This window comes from Rousettus aegyptiacus, unplaced genomic scaffold (assembly GCF_014176215.1).
Source record: "Rousettus aegyptiacus isolate mRouAeg1 unplaced genomic scaffold, mRouAeg1.p scaffold_m13_p_2, whole genome shotgun sequence".
Classification (NCBI taxonomy): Eukaryota; Metazoa; Chordata; class Mammalia; order Chiroptera; family Pteropodidae; genus Rousettus; species Rousettus aegyptiacus.
Genome location: NW_023416295.1, coordinates 3,084,303 through 3,101,318, shown reverse-complemented (window position 1 = coordinate 3,101,318; position 17,016 = coordinate 3,084,303). Strand labels below are relative to the sequence as shown.

Below are 17,016 nucleotides of genomic sequence, written 5' to 3'. Positions count from 1 at the left end.
CCAGAGCACGGTCCCAGAAACAGCCTAGCAGGGTCATGGGCGCCTAGGCCTCAGTCGGCTTCGTCAGTGGACACTGTGCTTACGACATTTTCCTTCTGAAAGTTAAGCAAACTAAAACGCCTCTGTTCGGGATGCTCATGGAGAACTGATGCCTGGCCTGCTAGACCTACTATGTGTGACGCTGGGCTGGGGGGCGGGCATGGGGCAGGCGATGTCAGGCGCCCCGCCCAGCGCGCACACGGCCTCTCTGCTGATCTCTTCCTCGGGAGTGCTCAGAGTTTCAGGTGCTTGCTTCCTCGGCCCCACTTTACAGGCGTAAAAACGGAGATGGCTCTCAGGGGACAAGCACGGCGGGCGGGCCAGCCCTCGTCTCCCTGCGGTCGGGTAGCAAAGTGCCTGCCTGTCCAGCGGCTTTCCCTGCACTGTGCGGAGATCTTAGGGCTGGAACTGCACGTCCTCTTGGGGGGCAGTAGTGTGCACGGCCACCCCCACCCCGGAGCTGCCATCCTCGCCCTTTGTCGTCTCCTTCCTGGGAATGTGCGTGTCCCACGTGAAGCTGGGGGGTAACGAGGACCTGAGACTCCTTTTATACGCCAGGCACTTGAGTCGTGGCCCTCTTCGGACACCAGGGTCCGGAGGGATGCATCCTAAGCCCGCAGCAGGTGGGTGGGGCCCTTTATTTTGCTTGTTTATGCAGCCAAGTCCGGAGCTCTGGTGTTCCTCGGGGTTCAGGCGGGGCGCCAGGCCGCCCCCGGAGGCCCCGGTCCGCGCGGCGGCGATCCACCCCGGCGCTTAGGCCTGCCCACCGGCCGCGCTCCCGCCGCCGCCGCCGCGCTCCCGGACTCGGCGGCCGGGCTGGGCGCGCGGCCCGCGGTCGCTGCACGTCGGCCCCCGCTTGCCCGCCCCGCCCCGGCGCGCATTTCCATTTTAAACCACCGCCAGCCCGTCCCTTGGTCGCGGCGGGCGCAGCTGTCCGCGCATCCGGGGCGCTGGGAGTGGTGCAGGCTCCGGAGCCGCCGAACTGTGCAGAAAAGGCCCGAAGATGCGAGCGGGCCCCGCGCCGTAGACAATGAAGCCGTGGGCGCCGCCGCCCGCCCCGGGCCCTGCGCGTGGCGGCCGCACCTGCCGGCGAGACTGGCCCCGCGCCTGACCGCCCGCCGGCCCTTCCGCCGCTCCGCCCTCCCGCCCCGCCGGCCCATGGCTGGGCGCCCCGGGCCCGGACCCCGCACTCGGGCCGCGCGGCGCACGGGCCGGCGGGCGCTAGGGGCGCCCTCCCGGTAGCTCGAGCCCGGCCCTCGCCGCGCACGGGGGGCGTGGGCCCTCTCCGCGCCTCGCCCGGCGACCTCCCGACCGCGCGTCCCGGCCGGTGGCGCGCTGGATGCGCCGGGGCCACGGCGGGCGGCGCGGTGGCTGCGGCCCCGGGCGACATGTACCTGCTGGACGGCAGCGGCGAGCCCGCGTCTCCGCCCTCGGACGCGATGCCGCGCGGGACGCCCCCCAGGAAGACCGTCTACCGCATTTCCGTGACCATGGTCAGGAAGGAGCAGCTGGCCGCCGGCGGCCCCGACCCGCGCCCGGCTCGCAGGTTCCGGCCAGCGCGCTCCCCGGACGCGCCCGGGCGCCTGGTGGAGGAGGAAGCCGAGGAGGCGGCGGGCGCCGAGGACCCCGAGGGCCGCGGGCCAAGCGCCTGGGGTGTGCGCACCTCCCGCGCGCGCAGCACCGGGCAGCTGGAACTCGGGCGGCTCCGGCCGTGCGCACGCGCCCCGCGGCCCGCCGACCTGGCCGGCAGCCCCCCAGCCGGGGAGCAGGAGCCGCGCTCGCCCGCGCCCGGCAGCCCCGACGTGGAGCGCGCCCGGGCCGCGCCACTGCGGCGGAGCCTCAGCTTCAGGCACGCGAGCGGACTCGAGGCGCCGCGGGGCCGGGCCCTGGGCCGCGGGAGACGCCACAGCAGCTCCGGGAACCTGGCCTGGGCGCCGGGCGGCGAGGCCGGCGCGCAGCCCGCGGCCGGCGCGCCGCCGGCCGCGGAGAAGCGCAACACCCTGGACATGGGCGAGGTGCTGAGCAAGAGCGACGCGCTGTCGGGCCTGGAGCGCTGGGAGCGCAGCAAGAGCAAGAACCGCACTCTGGACAACAGCGACCTGCAGCGGCTGGAGCGCGCGCGCGCGGCGGCCGCGGGGCCCGGCGCGGCCTCGGAGCACCGGCTGCTGCGCTTCTTCAGCGGCATCTTCGCGCGCAGGGACGGCGCGCCGGGCGGCGGGCCCTCCGCGAGGACCGGGCCCTCGCGGCCGCGCGGCTACTTCAGCCTGCGGCGCGCCCCGCCCGACGCGCACTCGTCCGGCGCCGAGAGCACCGACGGGTCTCCGCGCAGAGGTGGGCAGCGCGGCCGGGGCGGGAGGGCGGCGGTGGGGACCCGCGCGCCGGGCTGCGCAGGGCGCGCTGGGACTTGGGAGCAGCAAGGGCCCTGCCCTCCTCAGTCGCCAGCCGGCGCGCGGCCACGCCGGGTGTGAACTCGGGTGCCGGGGCTCCCCCCGGTGGAACTGCGGCGGTCGGCGCTTTCCCCGCGGCCCGGCGCCTCGCCGTGTGTGTGGCGCCTTTCAGGGTGTGCGACCTCTGCCACCGAGAGCCTGTCCGGGGAGCGACCGCCTTGCCAGTTCGTGCAGGCGCTCGCGCAGCGCTTTCCGGCGGCAGCCCCGCGAGCTCGCTGCCGCGCTGCGCCCCCGCCGGCTGCCATGGCTACCCGCGGCCCCCGGGGCGCCGGCCTTGGGCCCTGAGGCTGCCGCACAGGTGGCGCCGCCTGGCCGGAGAGCTCTCGCCTCGGTGCGTTTCCTCCTCCACCCCCAAGCCTAGGCGCTTCCACGATGCACTGTGGGCGCCGTGGTGTGGCCTTAGCTGATTCTCCTGCTTTCACCTGCAAGGACAGTTCCTCCCCCCAGTGGTCCAGTCCGAGGCCTCTCCCCAGGCCTCCCTGCCATGCGGTACCTGTGAGGAGAGCAAGCCAGGGAGGGGGTTCTGTTTCCTGGTCGAGCATTCTAGCCTACAGGGATGTCGCAGCCCACTGCCTGTGCTGACGTCTGGGTTCTCTGTCCTCTTAAGCTTTCTGCCAGGGACCTTGCAGGGACCAAGGCAGATGTGGTAACATATTCTTTGCAAGAATCAGGTAGCCTCTGGTAGTGTTCGAGAGTCAGAATCCTCCAGAACCTGCAAAACACAGACCCCATTTCTTTACATGCTTGGGCATCAATCTATAGGAGGAGGCTGGGCTGTGGGGCCAGATTGTTACACCCCGCTGACTGGGGAAGGGTGTGTGTTGGGGGGGGGGGCACCTAAAGATCTGGTCCTTATGCTAATTACCACAGCTGTGCTGCTGTGGCCGTGATGGTGTGGCCCGAGCTCTGCAGTGTGGGCGTTTGATTAGGGACTTTGGCTGCTAACTCACCACCCCTGAGAGAGCATCCGCCCTCTCGGACTTCACCTGTTACCTGACTGCCCGGGCTGCACCCTGTTAAAACCAGCTGATGCAAAGTAATCGTGGCCCTGGCTTCAGTATTTTTAATGTGAACTGCAGACAGACGGTGCCACGTTCTGATCCGCTTCTCAGGATCCTTCACGTGCGAGAGAATATGCGAAAGCAAGCAGCCGAATGTGCGGTCGTGTTAAATCTTATTTTTTTACTTAATGATGCAACGTAAGGTCCCTTCTTGCCGAGCTGGCATTAGTTTAACTTGCGGTACACGTCTTGCGTTTTAACCTGCCTTAGAAGGCATCGCGTTCGACTCCAGCCGTTATCCCTTCCCCTCCCGCATGCTCTGAAAATACTAAATGATGTGAATTAGTTTGGATGGAGTTGCCACTTCCATCATTTGCGCTCAGTGGAAATTCAGATACGCAGGTCCCAGGCCCCTCTCTGAGAGCAGGCTTGCATCTTTGCTCTCCTGAGCTTTGTAGGAAATAGCAATTAGCCTCCCCATGGGTTCCAGACAAGTGCGCATCCCGGAGACGGAGGGAGGATCGCAGATGTGATCGGGTGAAGGCGGTGCCTGTCATACCAGTTAAAAGCATTCCGCGGTCGTGTGTTTCCTCTTGGTCAGATGGAGTGATCCTGGATTTGGAATAGCAGAGGTGTGAAATGCATTGGAATTCTTCTCTTGAGGGCCGTATCAGATAACAGTAGTAATAATTGCGATAGTGCTTGGTTTGTCCGTCCCCTGTGTCCAGTCTTCCTCAGGCCGGCGTTGTTTTGGTCTGAGACATGACACCAGTTGTTGTGAGTTGTGTAGGAAAACTGAGTGTTAATGCTCTCGTTAGAGCACGTTAGGTTATAGCGCTCCTAGTCAGAACCAGCTGCAGGGCCTCGGTTCTGACGTTCTAGGTAATCACAAAAGACGCCGCCTTTTTCAGCTGCCTTTGGCCAGCGTGCCTGAAGTGTCAGTTCTTCAGGTGTCTAAAGGCCAGCATCCTTACAGGCGAAAGGCGCAGCCCCACAGCTGTCGGGTCTGCACATTTTATTGTGCGCTCCCCTGCTTTTTACATGTTTGCTTCCTATGACGTAGGTCTTTTAGAATTTAGGTGCTGTTTAAACGAGGTTTTGAATTTAGGGTAGAATTATCTAAGGGAGAATTCGGATGCGGGAGCACAGGCTCGTTTCCTTGTAAATGTCGGTGGGGCGAGGGTCCCTAAGGCCCTGCCCAAAGCGTGGGGCCAGGTGGGTGTGCAGGACTTAGAAAATGTGGATTTTAGCAACATGATGCGGCACATGTTACAGAACATTGCTTGTGAGGTCCAGCGGCGCCCTGTCTTCAGACACTAATAATTTGTAGCAAAGCCTGAGATATTCACACTCGGTGTGATAAATGGGTTTTGGCACCAAGAATCTGCTGGACATTCATGAGTAAAGCTTCCATTTTCAGACCTTTTTGGGTTTGAGAGTTACAGATAAGCCGCGCGGGCCAGTAACGGGGCATGTGTTACACCGAGCAGCCCCAGCGTCCTGTGAGTCCTGGCCGCAGTGTGTTAAAATGTGAACTTCTTTTGAGTCCACAGGAAATTGGAGGAGACTTATCATCGGTGAGGGCTTCCCTCTTGTTACTCTTTCAGCTGTTACATTTTTAAAATAACTATAGGAGAACTTCAAAGGATTACTTAAGTAATTGTTACACTAAATAGTTTAAATGTTTTGCTTGGCTTCTTAGAGTTATTTGCCTGGTCTTTGACAAGGTTCCCATGCTGTCAGGGAAGCAAGATGGTTAGAGCCTTATTTTAAAACACGGGCTCCCACGTCAGAACCTGTGGTTTTCCTGCATTCTTAAGGCCTCCTAGCAAGGCTTGAAGTGTCTACCTTTGTAGGATGCTTGCCTTGTGCTTTGTAATCCCTGTTGGTTGCCCTACGTTTAGGTTCTTCCTCTTCCTTGCCCCTGATGTGTGGCAGTCTCTTCCTAGAGACCCACAGCAGCTCCCTCTCTATAAGGTTCATTCCTATTAATGGAGCTTCAGAACGAGTCAGAGAGGCCCTGTGTCAAATCAAGGGCAGTTTCCTGTCACCTGATACGCATGTATTAAGGCAGTCTGTGGACAGAGAAAGATCAGATAAATGATTGATTACATCGTAGGGTGTCACTTTCTGGCGCACGCTCTCTGCATCCCAGCCAGCCTGCCGACTCTCCTTTTGGACCCAGCCACGGGCAACGCCAGCCCCAGAGCTGCACGTGTGTCTGTAGGGTGTCCTGTAGCTGTCCAGGAGGATTGATTACAGCAGTAAAATGATTCATTGATAGTCCTGACTGAGGTTATTAGCTTTTTAGATTAGTAATTTACAACTGCTTTTTGACAGCGCGTTTTTACAAGTGCCTTTGTTCTTTAATTTCTGATTCCCTTGATTGGTATCATTCAATTTCTATAGCATGATAGATTGTTTTATACAGTTTAAAAGAAAAAAAAAACAGTGCAGAGAGGAAGAAGCAATTAAATAAAATCACTGAAATAACTTGATACATCTTTATTTTTAAACTTGTTACTGAAAAGGACAGCCTGAATTTTAAAGAAACAGTGTAACTCAGCTTCTCATCTGAAACATTTTGAACTAATTATGTACTCAGTGTTTAGGAATTCACTTACTTTTTATAAATGACTCCAGATCGCAATTTAGGACACCCAGGGTTTTTTTTTTCTCTCTTAAGGTTGCGTAGCTCTCCTGGAGACAGAGCGGCCACTGCGGGTGCTGGCAGAGCTGCCCCAAGGTCAGCCGTGGCCTTTCGAGGCAGGCACGTGAGGCCTGGGCTCTGTCTGGCTGTGTTTATTTTCCAAAGTCGGAGCCCACGTTTCAGCGTCATCATGTTTGCATCTTTCTTCACGCCAGCCTGGGGTTGGAATATCCTACCACCAAAGGAATGTCCAAAAATGCATCTGCCGAAGGGGTCCCTCAGTTTAAACTTGAGCCCCTTGCAGCAGCCTGGCTGGTTACACAGTGAACAAATACCTTTGGTTGGGAGAGTAAGCCACTCTACAGCATCGGTACCTTTTTTCCCCCTTTTAGTTGTCTCGTTTTCCTAGTGCATTAGCAGACATTTACGGCGTTTCTCTGGAGTGGTCTGCAGCAGGAACAGGGAACAGTCCCTCTCTTCAGAGGTCAGTAGCTTCCTGGGGGAGATGGAGAGGGTTCCGTGAATCACGGCTTCACGGGATGCTGAGGGGAAGGCATGACTGCTCTGTGCAAGCGTACCACCCTTAGCGCAACTAAGCCCGGTGCGAAACGACATCTCCGTGTCTGCCAGTTCTAACTGTGGGACCCTCCAGAGCACAAACCCTACGTTATTTCTCTCTGTTCTGCACAGTTAAGAGCATTGTGCTTGGTGTGTAGGCTTTTGATAAATGTTTGTGGGAAGAATTAATGCAAGGACCGGGGGGGGGGGGGGACACAAGGCGGCGAATGGCCTTGAGTGGGAGGAGTTAATGAAGGCCTCCCAGAGGGATAAAACTATTTGGGTCTTGCGGGGTCAGTAGGAGTTCACTGGGAGGCACAGAGGAGATTCTCTACTGGCAAGTCAGTTGGGATTTCTGTAGTTAGCCCCTCAGAAATCATTCCTGTTCCCCAGATCTGCGATTAATGCCAACATCAGCATTAAAAAGGGTGTTATGGTTTCCATAATGAGCTTTTAAAAAAATTTTTTTGGGGGGCATCAGATTTCTCTTGTTAATAGGCTGTTGTTCTTTCTTGTTTTTCTGGAATGATTTGAAACAGTCCTATCAACTTAAAATGATGTCATGAGTGAAATCATGAAGAAGTGGTTTTATTTAAGAGCGATCGAGGCAAAGTACGTGCAGCTGTAGTTACCTCCCCAGGCGACGGACAGAAGTGGTGTTAGGGTGAGCAGACGGGCAGAAGGGAGGGAGATTTGTTTGTTTCGTGTCGCCCCAGAGAAGTGCCTGCCGCCACCACCGTTCGGGTCGAGGCTCTGTTCAGCCCGAATTAGAGCGAACCATGCGTTGCTTTTATTGACTTGTTGAGAGGTGCCGGCCTCAGAAATCCTGTTTCTCACGTAGTTCAGTCAATACAGCCGTTCACATTTGTCCATTCTCTTTCCTCCAGTTAGCTTACTTTAGACGGTACTGTAGATAACTCATAAAATAAATGTCGGTGCATGCCTGTTCATTTGGTAGGTTTTAATTCATGTGCGGTTTTTTGGCCCTTTTGTTTTTGTTTTTTTGTATAATCTGCTATTTTTGCTTTCAGTTCTAACATCACTAGTGGATCTAAAGACTGAGAAAGCCTATGAAAATGTGCTTCCGCGGGTCAGGAGATGGGAGGACTCTTCGCTCCTTCGGTACCAGGGTGTACCGGCCGGAGGCGTGAGAAGGGGTCACTGGGCTTCTCCTTATCTAACACATGAAGATAGTTTTAAGAGGCGTGTTTTGGTTTGTAGGCGTGAGGGAGAAATGAGGGTTATGTGCTCATCCAGCCCTTGCTGGGGGTGGTACTCAGCAGTGACGTTTGCGCCGTGAGCATCAGGTCCGGGATTTTGCGTGTCGTCGTGAGCTGGTTTCCACCCACACCCAGGGCCTCCCCCTTCATTCAGCAGACTCACCGTCTTTGGGTGCCAGCGGGGTGCAGGTTCCTTTGAGTGGACGTCCGTTTATTTGAGATGGCCGTCAGAAGGAATCTTGTGTCCTCCCAGCCTCCCGCCCTCTGTGCCTGTCATGGTAAGGGCTTCTTTCGGCTGTCGTGCTGACTGACGGTCAGACACGCGAGGACGCCACCGCAGACAATGCCACCAGCTGATCCGATGCAGCCCAGGCCACCTCTAGTTCGGACACCGGGTCAGACTTACGCAGGTGCCACTTCTCCAGTTGATGGGGGTACGGGGCGGTGGGTATTTATCCAGTTTGTACAGACTTCCCGCTCCAATTAGCAAGGGCTTTAAAATGATAGAAAACCCAGATGGTCTGTGCAATGCCAAAATACAAGAAACGGGACTTTGGATTTAGGGCTGCGTACTTATAACTTGCTTTCCTGCAGCTCAAGTCCTGCTGCCTCAGAGGCTGGCACCGTGGCAGACCCGAGCCAGGCTGGTCCTTCGGGGCCACACGGCTCATTGGTGGCTCCTCGGGTCTTATTGTCCTGCTTATTTTAGTTCTCGAAGTAGAGTCCCAACCGCCTGAAGACTAGATTCCTAATCTGCTCTCCTGGTGGAAGAATCTGGAAGCCAAGTTCATCGAAGACACTGGGGATTTTTAATTTGAAAGGGGTGCCTGGGAGCACACAGACATACGGAGGACCCGGTGGTCAGCGCCGACGAGTGAAATACACAGGGGAAGGGGTCTGGGCTCGATTAGGAAGTCCCAGCGCGCAGTCCGAGCCGCCACTCTCCGGAGTAGCCTGCCTCCCTGGCGGTGTTTCTTGTCACCGGAGGCCAGCCGTCCAGCAAGGCTAGTGGGGACGTTTGGGAGGCGTGGTGTTTGTCACGCAGAGGCTCAGAATCGAGGGTCTTACGGTCCCGTCCTCGTTTTTAAGTCCCAGAGTTCTCTGAGGATCTAGAACGTTGGTGGTTTTGCACCGGGTCTCCTGTCCGTATGTGGCTTTCTCTCAGACCTGCAGGAAGGAAGACGTCTTTGTAACTTCTGTGGCTGGTCCTCCCGCCCATCCTCCACTGGGGATTCCTGCTTTGCGAATCCGAGACTTAGCAGGAGTTCCGCCTGCCTGAACCGCACCCCCCCCTCACCCCCACAGCTAGTGTCCCCGGGCTTGTGTTGGGCCATCGAGGCCTGCGCGGTGCCGACGCCATTTGTCCCCCTGGCATCGAGGTGCCCGAGGGTGACCTTGGTCTGAGTCTGTCTCAGCCCGGGCTGCTTTCTTGCTTTCTCGTGGTGCGTTGAGTACTGCGGCGCCGGTGGCGGGAACGAATGGGCTTCTGTTTCTCGTGGGGGACTGCAGTCTCCCCGTGGGGCAGGGTCCGTCAAGTCCCCGCCGCCCCTGCCGGTTCTCCGGAAGGCGGGACGTGGCTTCTCTGGAGGCCGCCGCGTCGGCCTGGCTTTGCCAAGGACCCCGTGCCCGGAAGCGGGCGTCGCGGGTGCGGCTCTGCCCGCGTCGCCTCGCACCCCGAGGACGCGGCGGCGAGGGTACGTTCGGCTCGCGCTGTCTTCGCCACGGCGCCCTGTGTTGCCCCGTGGTCTGCGGTGGACTGCCGCTTTTCATCACCGATGTTTTTATTTCTTTAACGAGAGTCGACGTCCAGCATCATGTCCGTTTCCGGTGCACGCAGAGTGATTAGACATTTGTATGACTTACAAAGTGACCCCCCGATAAGCCTAGCCCCCCGACACCATACAGTTACTACGACGTCGACGACGTTCCCCGTGCTGTGCTTTACATGACTGTTTTGTAAGTGCCAAAACTACGACTTTTTAAATTGCTGACCATCGGACCTTAACATCACACCCAGGGAGAGCTGCGTCCCCTTTCTTCTTGGGCTGAGTCCCCTGCCCCTTTCTTTATTCGTGGGACCGAAAGAGCAGCTCTTTGCGGACGGCGGATCCACTTCGTTCCCGATAGGAGCCCAGCAGCTGTTTATTTCGGGAAGCCGCTGGTGGCGCCGCGTGCCCACACCGCCCCGTGTGACCCCGCTCCTCCCTTCCTCCTGGACGGCCGGCGGCCAGAGCGCGTGCCCGAAGAAAGACCCCACCTGTTGCGAACGGTGGCTGGCGCCCCGCGGGGCAGGCGACTTGCAGCCTTCGGAGTGATCGGCATCGACGGGGTGTGTTTATCGTTTGTTCAGAGAAGCGAGCGCAGTAAAGGTCACGCGCAGCATTCCCGTTGCCGTCAGGTATTTGGGTTTCCTAATAGTGGCACAGGCGGCGGCATCAGACCTGTGCTGGTCTCAAGACGGCGTTTGACCCCTTGTATGTGAAGTGCAGCGGTGCCCCCGATCCACCGGACTGGTTCCAAGACCCCCAGTGGCTGCTGAGACCACAGGTAGCACCGGACCCTGTGGACGCTGTGTTTCCCTGCGCGTGCACACCTGGTTAGCGTTAGGTGTGTGATGTAGAGATTAATGTTAGGTGTATAATGTAGGTGTATAAGAGATTAACAACAGTAACAGATGATAAAATAGGACAACTGTAACGACACACTGTCACAAAACACACGCGAATGTGCTCTCTCTATCTGGTGCCCGAGCTGGCTACAGTGTGACCATTGGTAGGGAGCACACGCAGCTTGGGGGCGGTGGGCGGAGGGTTCGTCAGGCGGGCAGGTCCCGGGCCGGCAGGTCCCAGGCGGGCAGGTCCCAGGCCAGCAGATCCAGGCCGGCAGGTCCCAGGCCGGCAGGTCCTGGCTGGCACGAGACCCCCAGGCTCTGCAGACCACCGGGCACTCTGAAACACAGGGATCGTTTGCGCGTGGAGTTCTCTGTTGCATCTTTTGAGGGCACCGTTGACCGCCGGTAACAGAAGCCAGGGAAGGCGGAACTGTGGGAGGGACGACTGTGCTTCTGCCTGCGATGACAGTGCTGCGACCCGACCATTTACGGCTGTCACGGGACTTGTTCCTTATCGCTGCCGAGAAGTCGCCCTGTGACAGGCAGTGCAGGTTTACGCCCCAGGGGCCAGAGGGCGGGGCACTGGCCCCAGGGCCAGACTTCCTGTGGGGACCCTCCCCCTAAGACCCAAGAGAGGGAGTTGCCCGATTACTCGGGTGAGATTGGGAAAATCTGCTTTGTCAGTGGAAAGAGGCTCAGATGTCTAAGACACTGGGCAGCTCCGCGCTGGGCCTGAGCCCAATGGGGGTCGAGCGCGAATGCTGGTGCCGGGGGGTCAGGGCCCAGCAGCCCCCTCTGCAAGCCCCACCTTCGGGAGTGCCTCTGGGCCTGTCCCTTTGGACCTGGCTTGGTAACAGGAGGTGTGGCCTCTCCCCCTGCCCCATGCCTGTTTTGCGGCTCGCTCTGGGCCAGTGGAAGGGGACCCGGGTGGCCTCGTGAACTCGCGCAGAGGGGCACTGAGCGTGGAAGGCTGCCTCCCTTGGTTTCGCAGGGCAGCCGGCGGCATCTTCTGGGCAGGACCGGACTCACGCGGTGCACCTTCAGGGAGCGTCCGGGCACCCAGCCCTGTCGCCCACAGCTCACCTCGTCAGAAACGTTTGTTCCGACCGTTCTTAGGCAGAGTGTCAGCTTCAGGAAGAGTGCCGGGGGCCCCCAGAGGCTCTGCTCAGAACCACACCCCACCAGTTGGGGGGTCACCCCGGGCGCACTTACCCGTCGTGCACCTGGGCTGCCACCAGGCCGGGCTTTTCCAACCTGTCAGTGAGTTCGCTCTCCTCTTCGACGAGTTTTGGTCCTTTTACACGCATCACGACCCTCCTAGGTGCCTCCCCCAGGTAGGCAGCACCCACGGTCACATGGGCTTGGCCCACCCGTCCTCACACTAAGGTCTCAAGTTTACGACACAAGAGCGAACGTGCAGTGCCTCAAAGTCCAGCATCGTTACCCTAACTTTTACACCAGCCGTTGGCGGTGGCCAGCACTTGCTGGGCGGGTCGTTGACCTCTAAGAGCAGATTATCAGCAGATGAACTGGTTCAGAATTGAGAGTATCGGTGAGATGCATCGTTTCCCACAGGTGACCGCGTCAGGTCGTGCCCAGCAGAGGGTCTGATTTCGTCGCGTGTTTTACGCTGTGAGGCCGCCGCGTGCGGATTTTTTGTTCTCTTGTTTTCAACGCAAGTGCGTTGCGAAGGCCTTTCACGCTGCTTGTGGAATCGGGTGGTCGCGGAGCCCCTGCCCTGCGGCTGAGCAGGAGGCATTTTGAGTAACCATCTCCTTCTGATTCTGACCCCTCACCGTTAAAGGTCAGGTAGGTCAGGTAGGTGGGGCTGGCAACGGCCTCCCCTGGTCTCAGTTTCCCCCATGTCCAGCGGAGAGATGAACCCTAGCCGTAAAAGTGAACATAATCCCCAACGCAAGAGTCTGGGTGTTTGCCATCAAATAAGTTTGCGTTCCTAGGGCAGTTAATTTTCTAGGCAGCAGGAGACTTCTGTGGCATTTCCATCTTCTTTAAGGTCTTAAGACAGACATTGGTCCACAGAAGGAGTTTGCGTTCCCAGGTTCCATCCGGTGATGTTTTCGGGTTCAAGGTTTAGCGTTACTGAGAGCACGTGGGGACCAGCACCTTTTATGCCCAGGGATTTCGTCCCCAGGCCACTGGCCTTGAGACATGGCTTTGATTTGTAGTGAATGTGTGTTTGGGGTGATAATATGATGTGTGTATCTAATGCAACATCAATCCAGAAAAGGTCACCCAACCCCGTGGAGGATTTTCATGAGTTTATTTGAACCAAACTGATGACATACACAGGGAGCGGAGCGAGGTCTCAAATGCACCCCAGAGTGACAGCTTCGCAGCCTCTTTGATGCATTTGGGATTAAGGAGGTGTGTGAGGGAGGCGGCTGAAGGCGGGAGGGAGCCAGGCGGCGGGTTACGGGGCGGCCAACGAGGGCGTCTGCTGTCTTGAGGCCGGTTCCTCAAAGACGTGGGAACCGAGGTGCCCAGAAACAGCGGCCAGGGCAGCTTAAGGCAAAGATGACCTTCTCCTAGGGAAGTTGCGCCCATCATGACCTGCCCAGTTAGGGCTTTATGATCAGATCACCATCTGAGGTCACTTTCCATAGAACCTTTTCTTTTTTTTTTTTCATCCACAAAATGCCTTTTGGGTGAGTTTCCATACTTAGATGCACCTGATGGCCGCCATTTATAATTTAATTACACGTGCAGGTAAAGCTGTGTCATGCCAGGTGACTGGTGCAGGAAGCGAAGACGGTCCGGGTAGGTGGCCTGTCACCTTTCCATTCTGCCTGAGCGCAGCACAAACAGGAATGTTCCCGTCGTTCCCGCGGCGTGGCCTGGATCAGGGATATTTGCAGACTCCAGCGAAGTCAGGATGACGTAAAGCGTTAAGCGTTTGAGGGACAGGCACCCCCTTCTCGAGTCGAGGCTCCCCGCGGATGGGGGCTGTCTCGGGGTTTCTTCCCCTCTCCCCGTCCGCTCGGACAAGCAGGGCCGAGCTTCCAGTCTGACCGTCGGGTCTGTGGACGGTCGGGACGTGTGTTCTCCGGGCGTCTGTCAGATGCCTCCGTGTGCCTGTTGGAGTTTTGGGGGCGTGTTTGTGGAGCGCTTCTCCTTCAGCCTCCCAGAGTCCACCGGGGTCCCACCCGCTCAGTGGCCAATCCCATTGCCAGCCCCTCTTCATCCAGCACACTTCTGGAACTTTCTGCGTCTCCCCTGCGGGTGCAGGCCGCCATGAGAAAGATCGGGTTCCTCCAGGCCAGGCGCCAGGCCCTGCTGGAATGGGGTGGCGGAGCATTTCCAGTTTCCGGGAGATGTCGGGCCTGGACCCTCCCTTATGCCAAGTCGTGGTCATGCGCAGGTGCACATTTAAGGCGTCAGGGGCACGGTCATGTGCAGGTGCACATTTAAGGTGTCAGGGGGACGCTGGCCTCCCTCCCTCTCGCGGTTACATTGTTACCGAGACGAAGCCCACACCGGAGCGCTTGCCGTCCTGCGTTTGAAACATCTAGAGGATGTTATAGTTTGAGATAGAAGTGATAACCAAGAAGCAAAATGTGGTTTATTTTTGACCAGGAGGGTGGGCAGTAGAAAGGCCTCAGTGGGCACGGACAGTCCGCTGTCACCTCCGTCCCCGGGACGGTGTGTGGTGCGTGGCCGGGCGGCTAGACCTCGGGGAGAGACCCCGCCTCCCCACCGCGTAAGCACCCGTCAGCTCAGGCCGGGCGCAGGGGCGGGCGTTTCTGTGGCTCTTGCAGTATCTTCGGGTGAAGCGATTGTGTTTTTTTCTTCACTCCTGATATTTTTTCCCTTCCAGTTTGGTCTTGCATCGGTTTCGAGAAGTCCAGATCAGTGGTTTTATTTTCAGAGTTCTAAATCCGGCCATGCAGGCGTGTGGAGTCTGGGCCTGAGGGGTTGGCGTGGGTTCCTGGCTGCCGCTTTAAATATGCCGCAGTCTTCCTGGAGGTCACTCCCGGTTTTTCTCCGATTAGGCTGCGAGCTTCGGGTCTCGGAGCGCTCGGGTGAGCGTGCCAGAGCCCTGGGGTTGTTTACTAGAAGCTCCCACTCCTCCCTCCAGGTTTTATTCCCTGGGCCGGGCGGGGCCCAGGGCTGTCTGCCTCTTTCTGAGGGACCTGGGCTCTGGGGACTGGACGCCGGCGCCTCCTCCCCACTGCCAGCACATGCTGCTGGGCCGTGAGCCTGGCCACAGGGCTGTCTCGTGGGAAGGGCCAGTGTCTGTGCAGGTGGACACCGTCCATCAGGGAGGGAAAGGGGGGCTTTTTCAGGACTGTGTTTGCCAGTGATGTACTCTCAGAGGTGGGAATGTTGGCACATTGCCATTGCAATAAGCAAAAGCAAGTTTAACACATCTCCAAAATCTACTTACGACCTCAGAGATAATCGTTTGAGATGGGGCAGCATCCAGTGGGGTCTGAGAGGTCTGGCTGGCTTTGTTGATTCACCTCCTTCTTCTCCGTCCTCTGCCATAGTCCCACTGGGCCTCACATACCCATGGTCACTCGAGGACGTGACCACAGCAAGGTCACATGTCTGCAAGGACTGCACCTGTTTCTGGGGGTTCGCGTCCTCAGAGACCTCAAGGGGAGAGAGCCAGGCGTCTTGGTCTGGGACCCGCAGCTCCCTTCCCTTCCTTCCTTGTCCTCGGTGTGGCCTCGGTCATGTCACACCTCCCCCACCCTGCCTGCACCCACCCCCTGAGACGCAGCACTGACCGAGCTTGGGCACAGTGGCCAGTGACATCCAGAGAACTCGGAGGAATTTCTTAGAAACAAGCTGGCAACATATGTGAAACTTTTCAAAGAAAGCACCTGGGGATAGCTAGGTAACCAGTTACCTAGTTGCAAGATCGAGTTACCAAAATTGTATAGCGTTCTTCAGAGGATGTAAATCGCTTAAACAGAGTAATGTCAGACGCCAAGCATGCATAGTGGGCTTGATTTTGACTCTCCATCCAAGGGGCTTTTTGTAGAAGGCGTTTTACGTATCCTAAGCCGGAAACGGCGGGGACCTCCTGGCAGGCACCCCATGGGGACCAGTTCCCATGTGCCCAGTGGTCAGTGAGGGTGGGTGGGTGTAGGCTCCTCCATGGAGGCACACCCCGCCCCCCACCTGCTCCTCTGGCCCCTCCCCCACATCAGAACGTGGCATCCACCTTCCGTCTGCCCCTCAGCTGGAGGACACCTGCCCTGCTCGTCCCGAATCTGGTCCCTCAGCCGTTTTGGGGGTGCCACCTCCTCCCCTTCCCCCTCCTTTCCCTTCTCCCGTCTGCTTTCCTTCTTCCATACCTAACATCACTCGCTCAGCTGCCCGCCTGGCCTGGGCACTGCCCCCCCGCCTGCCTGTTTTCCCCGCCCGCTCCTCACCGTCCAGACTCTGCTGCCCCCCGGCACCCCCTCCCGCTTGCCCTGCACCCGGACACCTGCGTGTGCTGCCGAGTGCCATTCACGGGCCGCTGTTACTAACCCGCGGGCTTCGCCGGTGTGGGAGTTGGGTTGTGTTGGTCGTGGATGATTCTTGGCACCTTGCCTGGCTCCAGAAGCCCTGGGTGAATGAATGAATGAGTCAGTGAAGGAATCAGACGGCTGCCGTGGGTGGTGCCTCAGGGAGCTGGCAGGGTGCCGTGACCGGGAGGGTATGGCTGCCTGTGAGCCGGGTCTGAGGAGGGTCAGATTCAGTTGCCCCCCAGGTCGGGCTTCCGGTTGGGGGCTCCATACCTGCTCTGACCAGTTAGTTCCTGCGGGCAAGGCCACTGTCGGGAGTCAGCTCCCCGGGGAGCAGGCTGCGGCAGGAGAGCAGCGAGCAGGATCTCTCCTGAGGGACGTCCTGGGCTCCTACCTGTGGGGAGCTGAGTGTGCCTCACCCGTGTGTGTGTGTGTGTGTGTGTGTGTGTGTGTGTGTGTGTGAACCCCATGCCTGTCACTTTACCCGTTACATGGATCTAGTACTTTCAGACCAGGTAAGACTCTCTGACACTCATCGTCTAAGGAATAAGAATACGGAAGTCGTGGGGACCTTTTGCTTGTGTTCTCTCCCTAATTAAGCTTTCTGAGGCTCAGACATTGAAGGTGGCCTGCAAAGCTCTGTGGTTTGCCACCTTGGTCACCATGTGGAGGAGGCACCTCTCAGCGCTGCTCCTGTCTGAGAAAGTAGCTTTGTCGCCTTTCTTGTGACAAAAATAATGCACAGCCATGGTCAAGACTCAACACGGGGCTGAAATCGCTAAGTGACTAAGCTGGCGTGCAGCTGTGGGCCGGGCGACAGGGTCTGTGCTCAGTGCGTAATCTGGCCTGGGACTCGTCCAGGTTTCGTCCAGGGCCCAGTGTTTTGCGGGCATGGGGACCACACCCACACACGTGCTCCCTCACGGCAGCGTCTGCCCGTGTCACTTTGAGCCGATTAGGGCGTAGGGTCGGGTGCCTGGGGCCGCTTTCCTGGGGGAGATACCAGGCGG

The 17,016-nt window shown here is 58.3% G+C and overlaps 1 protein-coding gene and 1 long non-coding RNA gene across 12 annotated transcripts in view; both read left to right on the top strand.

Annotated features, from left to right (window-relative positions):
- AGAP1 (ArfGAP with GTPase domain, ankyrin repeat and PH domain 1) overlaps positions 1-17,016 on the top strand; it is a 415,084-nt gene that overhangs the window by 105,835 nt on the left and 292,233 nt on the right. For 2 of the 11 annotated variants that reach the window (XM_036236698.1, XM_036236695.1), the window contains exon 1: positions 893-2,370. The exons of 6 other annotated variants lie outside the window; for them this stretch is intronic. In XM_036236698.1, the coding sequence (XP_036092591.1) occupies positions 1,428-2,370 (943 nt within the window). In that variant the 5' untranslated portion in view covers positions 893-1,427. Of the gene's footprint in view, positions 1-892; positions 2,371-17,016 lie in introns of those variants that run through there. 3 more of the 11 variants (XM_036236699.1, XM_036236696.1, XM_036236697.1) reach the window with 3 other exon arrangements.
- Positions 9,498-13,211, top strand: LOC118613675. Its single transcript, XR_004955660.1, has 2 exons — positions 9,498-10,742; positions 10,773-13,211. It is a non-coding gene; the product is annotated as an uncharacterized LOC118613675 (long non-coding RNA).